General features: G+C 42.9%; 1 protein-coding gene across 3 annotated transcripts in view; it reads left to right on the plus strand.

The window, feature by feature from the left end:
• The first annotated feature begins 5,788 nt into the window (after window positions 1-5,788).
• LOC125429326 (MYCBP associated protein) overlaps window positions 5,789-23,580 on the plus strand; it is a 29,519-nt gene continuing 11,727 nt past the window's right edge. For all 3 annotated transcript variants that reach the window (XM_048490347.1, XM_048490348.1, XM_048490349.1), the window contains exons 1-12: window positions 5,789-5,943; window positions 8,081-8,208; window positions 8,507-8,666; window positions 8,803-8,909; window positions 10,487-10,667; window positions 10,938-11,053; window positions 15,649-15,796; window positions 17,090-17,193; window positions 17,806-17,918; window positions 20,116-20,221; window positions 20,476-20,665; window positions 22,977-23,164. In XM_048490347.1, the coding sequence (XP_048346304.1) occupies window positions 5,892-5,943; window positions 8,081-8,208; window positions 8,507-8,666; window positions 8,803-8,909; window positions 10,487-10,667; window positions 10,938-11,053; window positions 15,649-15,796; window positions 17,090-17,193; window positions 17,806-17,918; window positions 20,116-20,221; window positions 20,476-20,665; window positions 22,977-23,164 (1,593 nt within the window). In that variant the 5' untranslated portion in view covers window positions 5,789-5,891. The remainder of the gene's footprint in view (window positions 5,944-8,080; window positions 8,209-8,506; window positions 8,667-8,802; window positions 8,910-10,486; window positions 10,668-10,937; window positions 11,054-15,648; window positions 15,797-17,089; window positions 17,194-17,805; window positions 17,919-20,115; window positions 20,222-20,475; window positions 20,666-22,976; window positions 23,165-23,580) is intronic.

The raw sequence follows: 23,580 nt of genomic DNA on the forward strand, positions 1-23,580 counted from the left end.
TAGAATGTGAAAGATAAATATTACATTGTTCTGTGTCTGACTTGCACGTTGGGTGTCAGAGCACGCCAAGGGCAATCTTGAGGAGCCAGAAAAGTCTCATTATCAAGGTTCACAAAACAGAGCGCCTGCTCCAATTCTTTTAATGACCATGATTTTGTTATCTATGTAATGTATATTTGCATAGTCAAAACAAATAATACCAATCTTGGGGAAAACATTTACAGCCTACATGAGTAGCACAAGAAGAAAATGGAAAAAAATTAAAATGGGGAAGAAGAGCGTAATGTCCAGTGACTGGCAGTTGATGTGTGGTGTACAGAAAAATGGGGAGAAACAAAAAAGTGAGATATTAAGAGGCCTACATCAGTAATAAGGAAGAAGAAAACCTTGAATGAAAGAGCCACAGCTTTCAGTAGCATCATGAGAAAGGAAAGGATCATTACAGACAGAATTTTAGCTCGTAGGAGATGAAGAATATGGAATGTCCCACCTTGTGTACTGACTCACTGCCTGTTCTGGGCAACTAATTTATTTTCTCCACCTAGTAAAAGAAGGATAATGAATATGAGATCTGAAGATGGAAAAATACACTATGAATTTATAGCATTCTCATACTCCTTGTATGAAGGAAGGGAAAATAAGGCAACCAAATGGAATGTAGCATATTGATCTGGGCAGGGCCTAGTTGTCCTCAGATGACATTTCTTGCCATTAATCCAACTGGCCGTTCCAGTTGCACAGGATGAATTTTCAACCACTGTTAATTAGACACATGGCAGAGAATACTTCCCCTTCTCCCAAAAGCCATTGTTCACATTCAAAATACCAGATTCAGAGAGAGTATATTTCAGGAGCGACTTAAAACTAAGAATGATGCAATTGCAGAGGACTGTATTAAATGAATTCACAGTATGTCTAAATGTTGCAGTGGGAGATAGTGGATATTACAGTCACACAATGCAAAGACTTTAATAAAATTTGGATTGCCACAAGTAATGTCATTCAATCAGAATAAATTAAATTAATGTGCACAGTGTATTAAAATGAATTGTAACAAAAGAAGATGAATTTAGAGTTATACCCTGCCTTTTTCTCCTTTAAGCAGCCTGCAATCACAATCCCTTCCCCTTCCTACAATAGACCCCTTATGAGATAGGTGGAGCTGAGAGAGTTGTGAGAGAACTGTGACTTCCCCAAGGTCACCCAGTGGGCTTCATGTGCAGGAGTGGGGAAACAAATCCAGTTAACTAGACAAGAGTCCACCTCTCATACGGAGGAGTGGGGAATCAAACTCAGTTCTCCAGATTGCAGTCTGCGGCTCTGAACCGCTACACCTCACTGGTCTCAGGTTCCTTGCCTTGTCTGAACTTCGAGGAAGTCAGCACAGTGCAAGTTGAAGGAAAACTTTAGATTCATCATGATCATACATTTGATAATTTATTACAGATATGTATTGGAAGTTCTTACTTAGGAATTCAATTGTCACTAAAAAGAGAGTGTTCCACTTTGCCATCACTTTGCCTAAGGTAAGGACAAAAAGATAAACAAGCATTTTTCTGATATAGTAGATATGTAGGTAGAATTACCGTGCCAACCACAATGTTCCTCCATAAGCCATACAGCACGAGACATGAGGAAGATATAGGAGGAGGAAAGTCAAATAGGAAGTATGGGGCTGAGCTGAAGGCAAATGAAGAAAAGAGAAGAAAAGGCAAGTGCACAGAAGTTGAGAAAACTGCCATACCCATTTTTGTATAATCTCTTCCACGTTTGCAAATGCAGGGGAAGAGACAAACATCTGTATAAGGGCTGATTAAAATCAGCAAAGCAGTTAAAGTTCATTACAATCACTCTGGGAGGCAACAATAAACTGCTAGGGCAGGGATGAAACTTAAAGCAGGAAAGTAATTACAGCTCCTTTAATTGCAGCTGCTGCTTACAACAGGATTTCCATTCACTCTTGTATGTGCACAAAGCTTCTTAAAGCAATACACCAACCTTTTTTTTACTGTGACTAATAATTAATATACTGTGACTAATAATAATTAATATTTAGTAGGTGGCTGCAGCAACTGGATGCTGAATATAAAACAAATAAGTCGATTAATTCTCTGACCCACCAGCTTACACTGCAATATGCACAGACACGAGGAACATATGGGAGAAGGAAATTCAAATAGGAGGCATGGAGCTGAGCTGAAGGCAAATGAAGAAAAGAGAAAAATGCTAATGGGAGACCAGTGAGAAAAGAGGCTTGGGGTGGGGGTCAAACCCTATGACTATCAGTGGAAATACTGATAAAGTCACAGTAAAAACTGAACAGACACGGGGAAAAAAGGTGGCTTCAGAATAAAATTGAAACTTAACAGGAATGGGAAGTAATGTAGGAATAGAAGAGGGTTCAAGAGAGTTGAAATCTTTAAAATTAAAGAAGGTATTTATTTTAAAAAAGTGACAAGCATAGGAAGCCAGTGGACATAGGAGGGAAGGAGGGGTGCTGTCAGAATGGTGAGCAGACAGCAGAAAAGAGAAAAAGGAGGGTCCAGGAATGAAAAATAACTGCAAAGATTATGAGAAGAATATTTCTCACCAAGGGACAACATTATTTCCAGTACGAGTCATAATGAGCCATAGCTCACATATGAGGTATAATTTTGCATAGATCACAGCAGTCCACGTGTCTTTCCACATCACTAGAGCTCATGTGAGTCTGTACATTGTGCCCACTAAAGTGAAAGAAAAATGCATTGTCATGATACTTACCTGTTAAGTTCTGCATTTATTCATTTATCTTGCTTCTGTTATCTCATACAAATAAGTTCCTATTTAAAAGTTGCTCATTTAGCAAGCCACGGGGCACGTGACGTCAGCATAACACTTCTGTGGGGCTTTAGCCTGTGCTAGGATCCTGACCATCTACTCAGCTGGTAGAGACAAATTCAGAATCATCATGCCCCACCCTTTACATTGTCAGCTTTGGGGAGCTGGTTTGGATCCAGTGTTGTGAACACTTCCAGCTTCTGGTTTTATCAGGTCTGCCTCACAGAAAACTCCTGTTGAGATAAATGTCAGTCTTTAAGGTACCCCTGGACTTCTGTTTTATTTTGCAACACACGTTGCTACCCTTCTGCCATTAGCAGGACAGAACCTTATTTATTTTATTGTGGAGAATTGCAGCAGATTACAGAATTAGAAAACAATGCAATAAAGACCACGCCTTACCACTAACAGTGCAATAAAGCTGGATTACCAAATAGTTTTGCAGGATGACAGAAGAAGTGAGGGAGCCTTCTTGACCTCATCAGTTGAACTTGATCAAAGGCAAGTGTTGCAACGTAAGGCAGGCTTATTTTTAAAAATACAGGCATGTTGTCCTTCATAAAGAAGAGCACCACTTAAGCAAATATATTCTAACATATGCATATCTGCGGGATTGTGTAGTGAAGAACATATACACTCTGTGGAAGGCATTGCAGTCTAGGAACACATCTGTTATTCACTTCCTCCCTAAGCAAGCTTGGAACCTGTATTGGTGATGCCAGCTTTTGCAACAGAAGAGATTGTTATCATCTGGTGCCCGCACTTCAGCTGAAGCGCACAGTCAGACCACACGGCTAAATAAGACGTGGCACTAGATCCAAATTTTAAAGACAGAAATATAAAGTTACTTTGCATCTTTCGGTGAAACCAGTAAATCTAAAATGCCAGTCATCAACAACAAAACCTTTATTAGGCATTAAGTAGAGTAGATATAAAAGATAAATATAAAAGGAGTTTATAAAATGCTGGTCATAAATATGAGTGGGTTCTCTGGAACAAGTTGCATTGATTCACTGGAATTCAATCCTATATAACACCTCCAACCTACACTGCATTACTCACAATTAAATTCCACTGAAGTCAATGGGATTTAGGCTAGCCTCAAGGAAGCTGTTCCATTCATTTCAGCAGGGCAAATGCAACTGGCAACGTGGTCCTATGTGGAGGTAGGTAGTAGTGGGATTCAGCAGGTTTGCACCACTTCGGCAGAGACGGTTGTTAAAAGGGTGCTTGTAAACAGCCAGTTGTTAAAGTATTTGAATCCCACCACTGGAGGTAGGTATGCCAAAACCATACACCTAAAAAAACTGGGCTCTAACTCATTACTGGGGGCAATGTATTTATCCAAAATCCAACATTCCCGATTAACTGGGTTATCAGTTAAGAATGAAATGAATACCTTTTATTACACCAGGTGCTGTCACTCTAAAATATACAAGCTTTAACTTTTGCCTCCCAAAAATCATCACCCTTAAGCAATTTAACTCAGTGCATAAATGTAACCCATGCCACTTCACTATTTGGTTTTGGTTGGATTGAAGAGCCCAGAGGACAAGAGCTCAATGAGCATGCAGTTGGTAAGCTTGCGTACATATTACCAACTGAAAAGGCCCCACGCTCCTCAGGTGATCTGGCCTGCAATAGGAGAAGGAAGGCCCACAGCTCAATTGAGGGAATTGCTTATTTTTTACAAGCCCAAGTTGAAGAAAGACCTTCAGCAGCTACACCCTATGTAGAAGAACAGAAGGGATAAAGAAGTCCTCCATTATTAATGATCCTCTGAAGATGCCAGCCACAGATGCAGGAGAAACATCAAGAGAAAATGCTAATAGAACACAGCCATACAGCTCGGAAACCACACAACACCCCAATTATTAATACTGTTAGTAGTTATAACTGTTTTGAGTGCTTTTCTTAAAAGGCACTGAAGATTCTGTATAATTGAGTTGTGCTATATATATACCAATAAACACACGTATATGTTCACTATTATTTATCCCTAAATGACAAAAAGTTGTGTTTAAATAAAAGGTTTGTTAATTTGTTCAAGCAGTTTCATATTTGACAAGTCACAGGGTACAGTTATTATATTAACTTTTTAAAAAATTCCTAAGTCTCCAACAGGAGAGTGATGTAGCCAAGGATAAATATGATTATTATTTATTCAATTTCGGTATACCACCCCATCCCCAAAGGGCTCTGGGCGGTGTAGGTTACATAGGCATTCCTATTCATTTCATAACTGTATCGGTCTTCCGATGCAACACGTTTTTGTTTCTCGTTGGAAGACAGCAGCAATGACAATGTTGGGCGCGCTGAGCACGTGAACAGGTCATTCGCCAACGCTTTTCAGAGCAAGAGGGTGTGCTCGCGCACAATCTTCATTCCAATAAAATATACAAACAATGCAGGTAAACAAGTATCACTTCCTAATCGGTACTGCCCCGATCCTGAATGAGATTGAAAACATTACAGCAGATGCCTCCTACCTTTGCATAGCAATGATAATGTACAAAAGCGGATGTGCAAAATTTTCCATAACCTACTCTCCATAACAGCGCAGCCCGATCTTATACATGTTTACTCGGCTGGCAGATCCACTGAATTAATTCATGTCCTTATTGTCCGTTAAGCGTGTACTGCTTGAAACTTAAAAAAAAACAATGTTTATGTGGAGGTTTAATGGAACACGTATTGAAAAACCGTTTGCTAAAATCCAGTTATTACAGACCAGTCAAACAGGGTGGAGAAAAGCGAAGCTTTAAGAACCTCCCATAACCTCACCACGTGCGTGAATAATTTACGCATGCGTCCAGGCTTTCCTGTTTTATGTGCTTGTGTTATAGCGAATGGAATGTAGGCGGGACTTATACACCCCAGTCTGATTGGTGCTCGGGTTGGCGTGGGAGGGCCGCCAGGCGGGACTGAAGGAGGAGGAAGTGTTGCCATGGAGACGAGGACGCCGAAACCTCGGTCCTCGCCGGTGCTTTAGGGGATCGCATCGGCCTTCTGGGGAAGTGAGGGCGGAGTCCGCCAAGTGGATTAAGGACCGCGTCGGCCCTTCGTAGATCATGATGAACAAGCCGGGGAAGAAGGAAACCCGCAACAGTAAAACGCCCCCGGGTAGGGAAGGAAAGGGCTGGGACATATTTTGGGACGGGGAGCGGACATGGTGCAAAGCAGGCAGGGCGCCTGGGCACCGCCTTGGAAAGAGGGCGGGCAGCAGGTTCGAGTCTCCTAAAAAGAATCCGCATCTCATCCTTTGGAAGTTAACATCCTCTCAAAGCCAAGATGTGACTGGACAAATTTCTGCACGTTTTCCCAGGTTTTCTTTCTCACTTCACATTTCCATGGTTGAGCTAGCCTTGGCATTTGAAACAAGTTCCAGACCTGTGTTGTGGTTCGTATTAAGCTCTATGCACATGTTGGCAGCAAAATAAAATACAGCATAAGGTGTCAAAGAGGAGGCAGGCACAATTTCAGACTCAGCTGGTGTCAGGCTCAAAAAAAAAAGAGGCTACCCACAGCAGTTCTGTAGAGGCGGATTCAGTGAACAAGAGGGAATCCAGTAATTATTTGTTGCAAATAAGGAGTCCAGTATTATTCTACTGTATAGTAACCTCAGGAACAGGGAAGATGTGGGTGCCAATGCCGTTGACTACAAGAAGTGTCAAAACAAATGGGCATCTCGCTTGGCAGAAGATTCAGATAGAAAAAAAGAAAGCATTATTCACATGGTGCATAATTAGGTTATGCAATTTGCTTCCATGAGATGTAATAGTAGAGTAATGGGGAAGATAAATGCTATCCTGATCCCCTTGGTGGAAGGGTGGGATAAACCTTCAAAATAGCTCGCATTGGATTTCTTTAAAATCGGAATTCATGGTGCAGAGGTCTATCAATGGCAATTAGCTCTGATGCCTGTGAAGTAAATACTAAGGCCTTACAATGGAGAGAATGAACTGTTAATGTCATGCTGTATTTGTTGGCACCCCTGAAGCTACTGTGGCAGTGCTGGGTTAGATGGACTTTCAGTTTGAAACAGTAAACTTCTTGTAAAATTCTTATGTACTATTCACAGAGACCAGTCATTAGCATGGATAACACTGAAGGAAGGCAGAGAAATCAGCATGTGCCAGGGCCAAACTAGATGTGATGGTGTCCTCATGACCACTACATCATTGCAATTTTAAGGAGAGTTTAAAATACCACGAGGGCCTGATCCTGATTGTAATCAGCCTCCTGTGTGGTGGGCTAAGTAGCTCTTGTCTTTTCCCCCACGGCACCTTATCAAGCGCCAAATGGCAACACACTCTACAACTGCTTTGGTACTTGAAAAGGGAGATGTGGAGGGGAGGGCCCATCAATAGCATCGAAATCAAAAGCACCAAAATAAAATCAAAGATAAAACCAACAAAGCAGCAGATATTTTTAAAAGAGAAATCAGCAGGCCATAGTTGAACTTCAACTGTCACCCGAAAATTTCCATTGAGTTACAGTTACATAAGTCTCTGGAAGATCAAAGAAGAGGAAGCAAAATGTCTTCTTGGGCAGAGAAATCCGAAGAGTGACAGTAATTCCTAAGAAAGCCCTGTCCTGTGTGCTCACCAGTGGCTTCCATATAAGGTTGTAGAGAAAGTCAGCAACTATTAATAATAAATTATGGTCAGGCCCTCACAGAGTTCTTCAAGTGTTTTAATCCCAAACCATTTGGACTTTCGTGGTCAATACCAGCAATTTGAAATGGGCTCAGAAGCAAATTTATTTATTTACAATTTTATTTATTTAAAACCTTTCCACACAATTCAGGATATGCAAGGCTGTGAACATTAAAGTATTTCAAAAATTAAAGCATTAGAACATTTCACACACTAAAGAGCACACACACACATATTTAAAACAAATAAAATCTAATATAAAAACATAAAATGTAAACAGATAAACACACATAAACAGGGAGGTGGGCTATTAAGAGTTAGGGAGGGAATGCCAAACAAACCACAAAAGGTTTTCACATGGTGGTGGAAGAAAATGATAATGGGAGATGGATTAATCTTCCTGGTGAGAGGGTTCCAATGTTTTGGTGCCATGAGTAAGAAGGTTTTTTCTTGGGTTGACCCACTGGCCGCTTGGACCATGCGTACAAAACAAAAGAAATGCAATCTCTATGGTGGATCCCAACTAGTATCCTTGCTGTTTCAAAACATGGAGTTTCCATAGAAAAGCTACCATTTTATTTACTTCGATGCCTTTGTTTCAGATAAGAAAAAGGCAAAACCTTTTGAGCAGCCTTCCTCTCCAGTTCAAGAAGAGCCAGAGCCTGTGAGCTGTGTCCTGCAAGGTGATGAAATCCAAGCTCTGGCAATCAAGGTGGAAGACCTTAAAAAAGTGGGTATACGACACTGACTTCTTTTCCCACCACCAGATTACCTTCTTTCTTTGAATATTGTTTTTCTCATAAGGCTTTCTTTTATCGCTTGCAGGCATGAAACGGGTGTCATGAATCACCTTTTCTTATTTCAGGCAGCTAATTTGCAAGAGAATGAATATATATTTGCAAGGGGTACAAAGTTTAATTTAACTAGAAGTGAGTTCTTGAACCCCTGTTATCCATAGGATAATGAGAATACTAAAAGCAGGGCCATTCTGTGTATGACTTGACTGGTGCCATATTCTGTTTTGGTAGCTCCATATTGAACGCCCTCCTGAAGAGGAAGAAAGACCTTCTGTAACCAAGAAGTTTCTTGTTCGTAAGTCCATGCCCCAAACAACTGGAAAGAAAACAAATTTCCTGGTTGCTTATCCAGCTGTCACAGATGAAACTCAGAAAACACTGCATTATTCTGGTATGGTCCTCTCCAGTTTGTACTGTTCGTAATACAGTCTTGGTATCTCTGAATGTTCTGTGCTGTAGAGGATTTGTAAAATTACTTGGATGGAGTCTGTGACTTATAGGACATACTGTGTTACGTGTCGTTGCAGGTATAGAAGGACCAGTAATTGATAACTATGGCCACATCCTGTCCCACAGCATCTTGGGAACTCTCCAGGAATTCAAGAAAGAAGCCTTAGCAAGAGGACATTCTCAGGTTCGTTTCAAGTGCTAAGACCAGGGGTCCCCAAACTACGGCCCGGGGGCCAAATCAGGCCCCCGGAAGACATTTATCCGGCCCGCTGGGCAGAAGCGGATCTCCCCCTTCTCTATCTCCTTTTCCCCAGCTCCTATCTCCTTTCCCCATTAAGCGCGGGCGACTCGCTGCTCATTCCAAGCGGCCGGAGGGGACCGTACCAATGCGGCAAGGGGGGGAGAGAGAAAGGCAGTGGAGCTTCAGGGCCGGATTGGAAGGGGACCGCGGGGGTGGGGGGCTCGGCCAGGGGCAGGTCGAGGGCGGATGGATGGCGCCCCCCCCCGCGGGCGGCACTTGGTCTGGCCCCCGGCTGGGCTCTGGCCATGCGTGAACTGGCCCCCTGTTTAAAAAGTTTGGGGACCCCTGGCTTAGACTGTTGTTTCAGAGGCATAGCTAGTGGAACTAGATCAATAAACAGAGCCATAAATATTATATAAGATTATTTGTTGCACTGTACCCTTACTCAGCCTATTTAATGGTGCTGTGAAAATTCAGAACTTTCCATGGTCTGATGTAGACATGACAATTATAATGCAGCTGACACTTTCTTTAGGGGGAATACCTACACTAGCACTTCTCTGGGGCATGTCTTTACATTATGTTTTTGATTATATTGTCCATCATCGCTCATCTACTGTTCTCGGTAGGTCAGCTCTCCTCTCTGTGCATGCTTGTCATACACAGTCCAGAGGCTGATATTTTTAAAGAAAAAAATGTGCTAGTTAATAAACAGTTTTGAATAATGATGGACATTTCTTCCTTTCACCAGCAAGAGAGTGTATCTAATTCATTGAGTGGTGGGGGAGAGGGACGGGAAAGAGAAAGGAGAAGAAATCTTGCATTTTTCTGGTAGTACGTATGGAGACCCCTCTAAGCTGGTTTGAGGGAAGCCCCAGAAAAGTTCCATTTGAGTCCTGCGAATAATGTGGTTTCGCATTTATCCTTTGTTAAATTTACCCCACGGGCTGGAGTAGTACTATGCCACTGGAATCTCGAAGGCATTTGACATCGCCTCGGTTGCACTGGAAAGAGCCACGCCACAGAACTCCCATGTTACAAGTTGTGCAGCTCTTTTCACTACTACTTGGGTAATGTGAGAAGCCTTTGGCCCTGTGGAAGGAGCCCAAAGTATAGATCCTTCACACCAATGTTGCCCCACTTTCTGGGATGATAATAACATTGTGGGGTGGAACACAACATTAATCTCACATGACCCCAGACTTTTGACGTGATTATGGAAGGAAACTGTTATCACATCATGAAAGTAACAACAGAAGGAACTCTCTGTTTATTTGAGGCACCACTGCAGAAAGCTTGAGGTTGAGGGACAGCTTGTGATGTTTGCCAGATAACATGAAGGTGTTGTAAGAAGGTCAGCATCTTTTAATGAAGTATTTTGGCTCAATTGAGAAAAGTTCTGATTAGTGACAAAGACCGGAGTAGAACAGGTGTTCATAAGATTAGGAACATATCATGTATGAAGCGACAGGAGACATAAAGCCAGAGATCTTAAATGACACTTGGATATTCCCTTCCAGGTAGCAGCATTGATCCCTGACTCACCAGTGACAACTAGCACAGTGCCAATTTGGTGGAGGCCCAGAGCAAAACATGAGGAAACGGAGAAAAACGCCTCAGCCTCTTCATCACAGCCCATGGCCCTGCAGAACTGGCATCGGAACATGGCACTCAGGAAGAAGCAGCAGAAAAGGCTTTGCGGTAAATACTAATGGGCAGGACCTAGGTGAGGGTGGGTCAGACATGTAGCCCTATGGCAAGCATCTTCTGGACATCTCAAAATAAACTTTTAAGACCAGTCTCTGAGGCAACTGAGAACTTGCAGTCCAGTGCGCTCACAGTCTTTTCTGTAGTTCTGGCTGGAGGGAGAATTTTAGGCAAGTATGGAGGGTGAAACAGATAGCATTTGTGATATATACACCAACAGATATAGTTGTAATACTGTTTTTTTTTTGTTTGACTTGATTTTAGAAAAACTTCAGAAATCAGAAGATGAGCTGTTGATGACAATTTCAGACAATTACAGGCGAATCCAGGAGGAGCGTACTCTAATTGATCGCAGTCTCCCTGCTCTTTATGCTGGAAAGGTAATAATGGCTCAGAGCCTTGCTTTGCTATTTCTGTCTATCTGCCTACCAAATTAATGTTTCTGTCACCCTTTCTCCAAGGGGTTCAGGGCTGGGTATAGGATCCTCCCACCTGCTGTTTCTTTTAGAGATACTTTTGGTGAGGCTTATGGCAAATTCCATGTGTGTGTGCTTAAGAAGTCTATATACACACAGCTGTCGCTCTGCCAAGAGAACCAGGGAGATGAAGTGGTTAAAGCATCGGACTAGGATCTAGGGGACACAGGTTCAAATCCTCACTCTGCCATGGAAGTTTTCCTTGGGCCAGTCACACTCAGCCTAAAACACTACACAGAGTTTTTGAGTGGATAAAATGGAGAAAAGGAGAAGAATGAAAGCTGCTTTAGGGCTTTATTGGGGTGTAAATAAGTTAAACGAACAAATAACAAGATTCTCATTGAACAAACCCGTGGAAATTGGCCAGCCTTAGTTTAAAAGTTGTACCAAAAATATCACCACATGTGTGATTTCACATGAACTGCAATGTGATCAAGAACAAATATTTTAAAGAAATATACTACAACAGTATATTCAAGAATGTTTGTCTATGCTCTTGGCATTTAGGATCCAACTCAATTCCTTTAGGACAACATGTCTGACAAGAGGATAATTGATTCAGTATCAAGAGGTTACAGAAGTACACAGTTTGACATGACAGTGTGACACTTAGGTCACGCTTTAAACCCCAGTGCTGGAAAAGAAGAGTAAGACATAAATAAATTTGTTTAAAACCATTAAACAACTGATATTTATTTATTTATTTATTTATTTATTTATTTATTTATTTATTTATTTATTTATTTATTTATTTATTTATTTATTTATTTATTATTTAAAACACTGGATTAAAATTTGCAAAAATGTCTCAAATGACTTGCGGGGACCTATAGGGTTTTCAAGGCAGGAGACGTTCAGAGGTGGTTTGCCGGAGGCTTCCTCTTTGTAGAGACCCTGGACTTCTTGGTGGTCACCCATCCAAGTGCTAACCAGGTCCAACCCTGATTGACTTCCAAGATCTGATGAGATCAGGCAACAGCGGCTTAGTGCCCATGGGGTGGGGGTGGGCAACGCCCCGGGTGGAGCTGCAGCAGAGGCGTGGCCGAGCCGTAGCGGAGGCGTGGTGGGGCATTCTGGGGCAGGGCAGGGGCAGGTGGAGCTGCAGCAAGGGTGCAGGGCACATGCGCGCCCCGGACGTAGTTTCCCCTCGCTCTGCCTCTGTCAGGCAAGCTTGCCTTGGCCATCTAAATCAGTGCAAATTTACAAAAATAGAAAGGGTTTTTTTTGCAATTTATTATTAATTCTAATGGGAAATGTATTGCATTAAGGGAAGCTGAAAGTGCTCATTGGAACTTCCATGCTTAGAACAACTTTCTAGAGTGAGGTGTCTCTTAAAACCTGCTTATCTATAAAAAAGGAAGACTGTGGTGGGGAAATATGCTCTTATTTTACATGTGCTATATTTTATGTAACGTATTGAATAACAATATTGGACAATGTTGTGTGTGTGAAATGCCATCCAGTTGCAGATGACTTATGGTGATCCCAGCAAGAGGATTTCAAGGCAAGTGAGAAGCAGAGGTGGTTTGCCGTTCCCTTCCTCTTCAGAGTCTTCCAGTAGTCTCCCCTCCAAACACCGGTCCTGCTTAGCACCAGGTTCTGACAAGACTGAGCTGTATCATGCTGCCTTCCTGCCTAATAACAATATTGCTCAGTAACAATTAAGCTGCAGTTGGTGAACCAGCTCAAGTTGGTAAAAGGTATCTGTGCTGCCGGCAGGTGCTAGCCAGGCAGACCAGAGTCAAGGCAGGCAACAAGCGAGACATAAACAGTCCAGAGTCAGGGCAGGCAGCAAGCAAAAGCCAGGTCAAGGCAATCCAAAGTCAAGGCACAGGCAGGAGATCAGGCTGGCAGACTGAAAGCCAGAGGGCAGAGGGAGACTAGGCATATGGAGCTTACCAGGAAGTACACTTGTTGCACCCAGGCAGAGCCAAGCCCAAGGCAGGGTTTTTATAGGAACTAGTTAATGTGGCAGGATTTATATAGGATTCTGCAAGAGCTCAATCTTCCTCAAATACAGATGCCGCCATCTAGCAGAGTCTTCTGCAATGCGAGCACTTTTCCTTTGACTCTGCAGCTGTAACCTCTGTCTTTGGCTCCTTTGAGCAGCTGGCTCGTTACTCCACTCTTTGGAGATTCCTGATGGCTCTCCCAGCTGCACAGCATCAGGCTCTGCCTTGGCTTGCAAGGAAGGGCTTGGAGGTGGCTCTGCTGCCTGCATCTCCTCACAAGGAGCCAGCTCTGGTTCCACAGTGTCTTCAAGCTATGTCAGAGTCCTCAGTGTCCAGAGACTGGCTCATGACAGCAACCCTGGCTACCTCTAGCACTTTTCATATGGATGAAGCCAGAAGCTTCAGTGGCAGAACAGAGGCAGTGCTATGCAGGGCAGAACGAGGGGGAACTTTGCCTGGGGGGCGCGTGCGCCTTGCGCCCCTGCCCCACCCCGGAATGCCTCCGCCACACCCCTCCATGCCCTTGCCATATCCCCACAGAGGTGCACGCCCGGTGCGTCGCACACCCCCATCCCCTTGGAGCTACGCCACTGGTGCTACGCCGCCTGGAATATTTACAGCCCCATCCAAAAGGCCAGGCATCCAGATGTGGTGCCATGGCTGCACAGGACAGCCAGCCCCAAGGAGACTTCCCGGTGGTGTCAGAAAGCTACAAACACAAAAAAGCCTCCCTGCTGCAGGAAAGCCACCTTTGGGCTGAATGGACTTACGTGACCAAAAAAGTGGCATAAGTCCAAAGCTCCTGCTGCCGACACAACAGGGCAAAGGCTAGGTGGAAGCCAACTAACATTGGCTCCTCCCCTGCCCGCATCCCACTGCTATGGAGGAAGGGCAAATCTGCCAGTGCAGCCCCACACTACTCCCAGTGGTGGGTTTAGCCCACCTACCCCTTTAGGTGGGGCTGTCAGTGTTCTCAGTGGTCAGAGAGGGTAGAATTTATTCATATATTTTATAAATTAATTACTACCTTTCTTTTTGAAATAGTGCTCAAGGTTGCTAGCAGTGCAGATGACCCGTACACAATACAAAGCGGGGATTTGACTGGCATCTTAGAGACTAACTGAGTTTATTTCAGCGTAGACTTCTGTAAGTCAGAGCTTACCTCATCAGATATGTGAAAAATACATCCATTAAGCTGTTACATTTGTATTAAGAACAGAAAGGCTGTGGATTGGGGTGAAGGAGAAAAATATTCAGATTCAGAGACCTTTATTAGGCATATACAGCATAGGGACAAAAAGGGAAAAGGAAAGTAAATCCAATAGAGAACAGCGAAAATAGTGTGAACAGAAGCCAAGGGAACCTAGTGCAAAGTGCGCAGCAAAACTTTGGCTATGATTTCTATTATTTCTATTGTTGAGCAGAAGAATCATCTTTGTATTGGTAGAAAGATCCAAGAACCCAGCTGAGGTTAAGACAGAGAAATCAGACCTAAAGCTGTTATACTTCGGGCAGGAGTGCAAGATGAGAAAACTATTCCAAAGAGAGGCTGGTTTATAATAAGGTCCAGTAATGAGTGGTGTACCTCCCCCAAGGTTTTAGAATATTGGAGTTCTCACTCACCGTAGCTGTGATATCTTGCATATCCCAACATTTGTGAGTGTTAAGCAATGTCAAGTCACTTCTGCCTCATGAAGACCCAACAAATTGATGACCTCCAAAACATCCTATCGTTAACAGCCTTGCTTAGAACTTTCAAATGGAGGGCCGTTGTTTCCTATAGAGCAGTGGTGGTGAACCTTTGGCACTCCAGATGTTATGGACTACAATTCCCACTACAATGGGAATTGTAGTCCATAACATCTGGAGTGCCAAAGGTTCGCCACCACGGCTATAGAGAGTCAACTCTTCTCATTTCGGGTCTTCCTCTTTTCCTGCTGCCTTCAACTTTTCCTAGTATTATTGTCTTTTTCAGTGAGTCTTGTCTTCTCATAATGTGATCAAAGTACAAGAGCCTCAGTTTAGTCATTTTAGCTTCTAGGGACAGTTCAGGCTTCATTTGCTCCAGAACCCACTTATTTATCTTTTTGGCACTCTCCTCCAGTATTTAAAAGGAATCTGCTTTCTTTCTGCTGTTTTCTTCATTGTCTACCTTTCAAACATAAATGTAGTAATGGGGAATATTATGGCATGAATTAACTTGAACACAAGTGACACATGCTTACACTTAACAATCTTTTCTTGCTCCTTCATGACTGCCCTTCCTATTCTCAGTCTCCTGATTTCTTGCTTGCCGTCTCCCAACATTACTGGAGTTAATTTGTCCAGCTGTTTCATTCTTCAGTTCCCTGGACCAGATTTTATGTTAAATCTACTTTGGCTAATAACAACTGAGTATTGCCTTTATCCATTCTGAATAATTTGAGTTCTCTTTTAATTGGATCTTTTAAAAAACTAGCCTCTCTTTTTAACAGTTCTCCTCCACTCCCTGTGCCATTCTGTTGTGAACAGAAATGCTTCAGCCTTCAGCTTTGCTTTTTTTGTAAGGGCTATGCAGGGAATGAATTTTGGACCCAGCCTCTGCGTATTGGAGATGAACTCACGGGTCTGATGGTGACACTAGGCCAGAGTGAACGTGGCTTGCTGGAACCAGTGACTCATATTGGGAGACCACGCAGCATCTGGAAGGAGATGGGTGAGGTTTCATAAATATCAGGCATTCTGTAAGGAGGCGTCTGAAGTAGAAACATTTTTCTGAAGAGGTTTTTATAATCAGAATATATTTGGGCAGGGACAAAATGTCAAAAGTACCATACTGTTCACTATTGGGAACTAAACTGACTAATGTAATGTTTTTTAAAATTGTCAATATGGAAGTTTCCTGTACACTTACTAGACGGCAGAGTCCTTCATACCCAGCAGGTTTGTCTTTTAAAGACAATGTTCCAAAAACAGTGCAAAATGGTGCAAGGAAGATCATGTGAATAGGGTTTGAAGGAGTCCACCAAATTAAATTTGGGGGGTGTAACCAGAGAACCTCAGGCAGTTATGTACCTGCCCAAAATGGTGCCTGGGGCAAGTACTAAAATTGCATCCCTCCAAATTGTGGGAGGCGATTGGGGTGGTGGTGGTGGCAGAAGCAGCAGGTGAGCAGCAGAAGGGGTGAGTGGGTGACAGAAGTGGTGGGCAAGGGGCAGAAGCAGAGAGCAAGCAGCAGCTGGTGGGTGGGGGCTTAATAATCCGTATTATAGATTCTCTTAAGCAGAATCCCGAGAAGGGGGTCAAAAGGGAAGGGAGTAACTCTGGCTGGTTTGATTAGGAATGTCAGGAACTAACCTGCCATATCTGGGCCGTCTATAGTCATTATCGTAATAACAAGGCCCAATCTCTGCCAGCTTACTTTTTTGATCTCAAAAATCAACTGTAGCTCCAAATTATTTTACAGCTTTTCTTGATCTGAAAGCTGCATTTAATTCCATCCCAAGGGATCTATTATGGAGGAAATTAGCATTGATCAATATAGATAGGAGACTTTTGTTTCTCATTTAAAAAAACTGCACACCTTCATGTGTTGTCAAATTAAATGCTCTACAGCTGGAAGACTGACTCAAAAGATCCCCTCTAACAAGAGAAGCAGGGGTGTATCTTGGCTCTTTTCTTGTTTAATTTGTTTTGAAATGATTTTGTCCCATTTCCTTCTGTAGGTGCTAATTTTTACTCTGGTTCTTTTTACAATTGTATTAACTCTTTTCCTTTTAACTCCATACAGTATTGTATTGGGTAATGTCTTTTATTTATTTGAAGCCTCTGTGTATTTTAAAATTTTGTATATTATGTATTACTTTATAGCCTAGCTGCCAATAAAGGCCTTGGATTGCATTGGATCTGAATAATTTGAAAGCTCCACACTGGGTTATGCTACCAAATGAGTAAATTATCAGATATTAGTGCAGAAATACGTTGATTACATTTTTTTTTATTCCCACAGGTACCAGACCTCCAAATTGCCCCCCTTTTCATAAAAGCCTCTTTCTAATGCATCGGCGAAAGGAGTTGAAAGAGATCTTAGAAAAGATGGATTTTTATTGCCCGGTATGACTGTCCCAGCCAATATATAATTTCATTCATTGCTTCCATCCTGCCTCACAATAGACTGCAACATCTATATACCTAATTCCCTGCTTGAGAATACTTAAATCTGCAGATGGGGCACATTTCTCTCCACCAAGTTTTTCTGCAGAGTCAGGGGAAAAATCTGAAAAGTTAAAAGGGTGGGGGCGGTAAATTCCCCTCAGGCTGGTGGCAACAGGGCCTGAGAGATGTGCTGGGCCTGGCAGCAGTGGCTTCCACAGAGAAAGGAAGAGAGAGAAGCATCTCCTGACAGAGGCCTGACCATGTCTGCCCACTGAGAGAGAGAGGGGAGGAGACAAAGTAGCTCCCAGCAGGGTTTTCAGTGTGTCCACCAAAGAGAGAGAGTGAAGAAAGGAAGGAGAGGAAAAGGCAACTCCTGGCAGAGACCTCAGTGTGCCCAAGAGCCACTGTCAGGCTCATCCAATTACAACTGGGTGGGAGAGAAAGGAGATGGGATTCCTGCCTGCCAGGGCCTTCACTTGTAAATTATATTGATGCACTTTCATGTTTCTAATGACGAGAATAACTGACCCAAAGACCATGCTTTCATCCTTCTTTTCCCCTTCTATCAAGGATCTGGAAGGCCTGGAAGTCGTAGGTAGAAATCAGCCTTTTGTCAGGGTATCAGCAGAGAGTTTTGCAAGCTTTGATGACATTAAAGAATCTGAAGAACAAAGAGAAATCCAGTAAGTGATGTTCAGAGTGGCAGAATTAACACTAGACCAAAGATGGCACTGCTCCCACCCAAAAGGCAACAGCTGGAAGTTGCATGGATAGAACAAGAAAGATGGGGATGGGTGAACTGTAGTAGCGGCTCAACTGGGGACACTTCGCAGCAGGAGAATCCCCAATTTAAACACTTAGAAGTCAACTGCCCACTTAGAAGTCAACTGCCATGAGGTAAGGCACTGCATGCATAAATGATGAAAGCCATCCTGCTTTTTGCAGCATTAGAATAAAAACATTTGGTCTATGACAGGGGTAGGGAACCTGCGGCTCTCCAGATGTTCAGGAACTACAATTCCCATCAGCCTCTGTCAGCATGGCCAATTGGCCATGCTGGTAGGGGCTGATGGGAATTGTAGTTCCTGAACATCTGGAGAGCCGCAGGTTCCCTACCCCTGGTCTATGAGCTCCCATCTGTAGGCTGGAATAGTCCAGCTCAAATCACCACAGTAAAAATGAGACCTGAGGGGCAGGCTTTGTCCTCTTGTTTCTTTTCTTGAGTTCTCCTCTTCTCTGATGGCATGTTTCACATGTTCCCGTATCTGGTGCAAATTTTCACACCTACACCAGAAACTGGCATGCAGTGATTCTGATCAGAATCCTGAACTATCTGGAGTCACAGGCTGATCCCGGTTCATAAACTCCCATCTGTAGGCTGGAATAGTCCAGCTCAAATCACCACAGTAAAAATGAGACCTGAGGGGCAGGCTTTGTCCTCTTGTTTCTTTTCTTGAGTTCTCCTCTTCTCTGATGGCATGTTTCACATGTTCCCGTATCTGGTGCAAATTTTCACACCTACACCAGAAACTGGCATGCAGTGATTCTGATCAAGAACGTGTTCATTGAATGGGTGAGATTTATGCTGAAGATTCCCAGGCACCCTATGGTTCATGCCCCAGGAGAAGCACTAAAACGACTCACTCAGCAGTGGCGTAGTGGCTAAGAGCAGGTGCACTCTGATCTGGAAGAACCAGGTTTGATTTCCCAGCTCTGCTGCTTGAGTTGTGGAGGCTTATCTGGGGAATTCAGATTAGCCTGTACACTCCCAACACACGCCAACTGGGTGACCTTGGGCTAGTCACAGCTTTTCGGAGCTCTCTCAGCCCCATTTCCACCTCACAGGAGTTGTTTGTTGTGAGGGGGGAAGGTGCAAAGAGATTGTAAGCCCCTTTAAGTCTCCTATAGGAGAGAAAGGGGGGATATAAATCCAAACTCCTCCTCCTCCTCCTTCTTCCTCCTCCTCCTTCTTCTTCCTCCTCCTCCTCCTCCTCCTTGTCTGCTTGTGCAGAGCGAAAGCGATTGTATCTCCATCTTTTCCATGTGCACAACACATAAGCATGATAAGCGCCATATGTTTCTTTCAGCACAAATGTAAAAATTAAATAAAATCCTGTAATGCATCTCTTGTAAATCTCATTGCTCCTTGTAAAAAATTATATTGAAGAGCTGTGTGTTGCTGCTGCCCTTGTGTTTTGTCTGCTCAAGCCAAACTGTGCTAAGTACATTTTTCTTTCTGCTTACACACTGCTGGATTGAACCCAGTACGTGTTCTTACTCAGAGACAAACATGGGCTAAAGCCTGCCATTTAATTTTTAAGCATATTCATTTTTTCCTTTAAGCAGGTATGATTTTTATAGAACAGTATGCTCACCCACCCACCCAGCCAAATACCAGGCTGTATTGTCATGGTAACAAATCCTTACCTCAAGTACTCAAGCAAAACATTTATTGTATAGGGTGAAAGACCATTACAATTAGAACGCTCAGAGAGACACAAAGCCTTACCATAATAATGTCCTAGAAACACATTACCTATTTCAGGGGTAGGGAACCTGTGGCTCTCCAGATGTTCAGGAACTACAATTCCCATCAGCCTCTGTCAGCATGGCCAATTGGCCATGCTGGTAGAGGCTGATGGGAATTGTAGTTCCTGGTTCTGTTTAGCTGAGAGTCAAAGAGGTTCTCACCCCTATTTTGTTTAGTAAGTGGACCTGTCATATTTAGATTAACCTTTCCTCTTTCTATACCCTGTAAGTGTGTTCTGTTGAGTAATATATTTTTATGCATATGTTCTTGTCATTTCTTGTCTCCATATTCCAATAAAAACAAATTAAGTTGAAAACCAATCAGTCCTGATTTTTCACTTGGATTGTTAGGGATCCATTAGAAGCATATCCAGATGTATTTGTAGAACCAGTGTTGGGCCCATCTCTGATGTTCTGTGGACAGCCAGCTCGTTGGATCAACAATGCTTCTCATGAGGTAATTTGGATTTTTGTGCATCATGTAACAATTCATAGTTTCTTTGCTTCTGTGTACTTTGGAGAAGTCTGTATGCTTTGGAATACTATGTAAACCAAGACTCTGATGCTTAAGTGTCTCCTAGAATTTAATGTTTGGGTCTTTGATACAAGACATGGAGTGAAGCATTGACTTTTGGCTCTAGCCTAAGGATCATCAGGCTAAACCTGGCCATTGTGGGCTCCTGCCTGCTTTGTTTCTTTTTGTTCTGTTAGGGTGAAACTGGCATTGCTGCACGGATCACCTTTGAAATTTTGATAGGTGAGAAAGCTGAATCGTGGCTCACAGTGAGCAACGACGGCACAGCAGCCATCTGGTACGATTGGCGGAGGCAGGCCGAGCCTTTCACCTTTCAGGAGAAGAAAGGGGCCAGGATGCCGTATTTTTACTTTAACACCAGATCAGGTAGGTGACGTATTTGCGGGGGTTTTTCCCCCCAGGTTAACATGGATAACTTTCTTTTGTTGAGGTGACTTAACACAACTTTTGAGTTTCAAATTGTTTTGAATAGAAAATTTCTTTGAAGCTACAGTGGGAGATCTCTTGCCAACCTGGTATTCTGCCCACTAGAGCCGGAAGCACTAGTGGGGGTAAATCAGGGCTCAGGCTGATGTCACTGAAAACTGGAAATGATGTGGTAGGATGCTGTGAGATTATAGTGAAGCCATAGAGTTTCACAAATATTAGAGTGTCCAGTGAGAGCCCTTCCAGCTGGAGAACCACCTTCAGCTGGAGAACCACAAATGCACAGGCCATACAGACTCCTTAAGCCCTGACTGGCCATGTTATCAATCAGCAATATTTTATTTAGGTATGATTATTTACTGGCACTCATCTGCCCCTTTACTGTCTCAGTGACTCAGCTTAAAAGGAAAAGAGGAGCTGCATGTCACCTTACTCAGAATCCCCAAGTACTCTGTTTCAGTGATTTCATTTAGATGCAGGACAAGATGGCTCTTTGGAAGCCGGAATCCCAAAGACCCAAGCAAGTGTCCCCCAGCATCATCTTAAATATTTGATTCACCAGCTAGGATTGGAACTACTAGGATGTGATGCCACCCGTTCCCATCTTGAACCATCAAGTCAGAAGGATACCATGGTCGAGGGCATTAAAAGAAACCAAGTGATCTAGGAGACTCAACAGGATCATGACCCCACATTTCTTTCCCAGTGAAGATTGTCAAAGTAAGGCAGATTCAGTTCCAAAACAGGGCCACTGATCAGAAAAGCGTCTGGTCACATCAAACACCTGAGTCTTTTGACCAGAACAAGAGAGAACAAGAGAGATGTTTTTCAGTCATTGGATAGTAACTGTTTATGCACAAGGAATGCTTCTTCTGGAGAGATTTCATGACCACCTCCTTCAAGACTGTTGGGACTGTCATTTCTTTAACAAAAGCATTCCTTTAATTCCAAAGGCAATTTGGATATGTCGTGTTGAGCCAGCATGGGCAAGGGTCTAGTAATCATGTGGTAGGTTGTATCACATTGCTGTAAACAATTTGTTCCCATCCATTGGTTACAACAACTGAGATTCATCCAACATTTGGGATAGAACTACTGAATAAAATTATTGTTTCTATTGGTCTGTGGAATTGGAGGTCTCTATGTTCTCTCAAGTATTTGTGATTTTATTTGAGAAATGCCTGGCAGAGAAGTCATGGTGAGCTATCTGATTTACTATCATCAAGGGACAAATGAAGAGAATAGTTGTTCTTGATGGCTTTGTGCCTGTCCCAAGATGTCCACCTGTACTATTTCAAGTAGCATAAGGGCTTTTTGCTCTGTGACCTGATAGTATTAGGAAGCTGATAAAAGTTGGAAGTTGTTGTCTTTTCCCAGCTTCCTGGGGCTTGTAATTGGAGGCCATCACCTTTAAAAAATGTAACTGTTTTGAGGATACTTTTATTGTTCAAATGCTTAAATCAATAAATAAACTGTAATGCTTGAAGTATCATATATACTCATATATAAGTTGAGGCACCTAATTTTACCACAAAAAACTGGGAAAACGTATTGACTCGCTTATGAGTCGAGGGTGGGGAATGCAGCAGCTACTGGTAAATTTCAAAAATAAAAATAGATAACAATAAAATTACATTAATTGAGGCATGAATAGGTTAAATGTTTTTGAATATTTATTTCAAAGAAAAACAGTAAACTAGCTCTGTAAGTGGAAAAGAGGGTCAACAAGAACAATATGGTCTCAACAATAACTGTTTATGTTAGCAGTACCAACATTTCAGAGTATCTTTAGGAGACCCTCCTGATGATACCACCCAGGTTTAGTGAAGTTTGGTTCAAGGGGTCCAAAGTTATGGACCCACCAAAGGGTAGCCCCATCTACTATTAGCTTCCATTGGAAACAATGGGGGATGGGGGCACCCCCTTTGGGGGTCCATAACTTTGGACCCCCTGAATCAAACTTTACCAAACTTGGCTGTTATCATCAGGAGTATCACCTGATGGTACCCTGAAATTTCGATGCCACTAGCCTAAAAACTGTGACCCTGGCGGCCGACGAAGTAAAAACCCTAAAATATTTTTTAAAATACACCTCACTCACGTATAAGTCGAGGGGGGCTTTTTCAGCACAAAAAATGTGCTGAAAAACTTGACTTATGCATGAGTATATACGGTATTCTTCAAAGGAATTGTTCTGCCTGGGGGCATATGAATGCTTTCCTTCCCTGTTGATTTCTTCTATTCCCCTTAGGTGTTATCTTGCCTGGGGAAACCAGGAAATTTTCCTTCATCTTCAAATCACTGAATGCCGGAATCTTCAGTGAAACCTGGGAGTTTGGGACCCACCCTGTGTTATTAGGGGGAGCTGTGTTGCAGGTGACCCTCTGGGGAATTGCTCTGTATGAAGATAAAACCTCAAGACAAAGGGAGAAACTAGAGGTAACTCAACAATTGGGGTAGAGCTTTGTGCTTTAGTGGAGGTTATGGGTGGGACTGGGATCTAGGAAGCTGGGCTGAGGCGAAATAACTTGCTCACCATTTTTACACCATTTTCACACTGCTGTTTTTAGCCCATGCGGAATCCGCCTTACTGTGACATGCCTTTGAAGATGTCAGCCATAGATGCGGGTGAAACATTAAGAGCAAAAACGATCATACCGCGGCCACAAAGCCGAGAAAACCCACAAGAGCCAATTGATTCTGGCCAAAAAAGCCTTTAATGATGGCATCCTCTTGAATAATTCAGTTTTGCAGAGTTTGTGAAATGCCAGGAGAGTAGAGCCTCCCTGACTTCATCAAGCAGGCTACTGCATGTGATGGGTGATGTCATAACAGAGAATGCATGTAAATAAGCA

This window comes from Sphaerodactylus townsendi, linkage group LG03 (assembly GCF_021028975.2).
Source record: "Sphaerodactylus townsendi isolate TG3544 linkage group LG03, MPM_Stown_v2.3, whole genome shotgun sequence".
NCBI classification, from domain to species: Eukaryota; Metazoa; Chordata; class Lepidosauria; order Squamata; family Sphaerodactylidae; genus Sphaerodactylus; species Sphaerodactylus townsendi.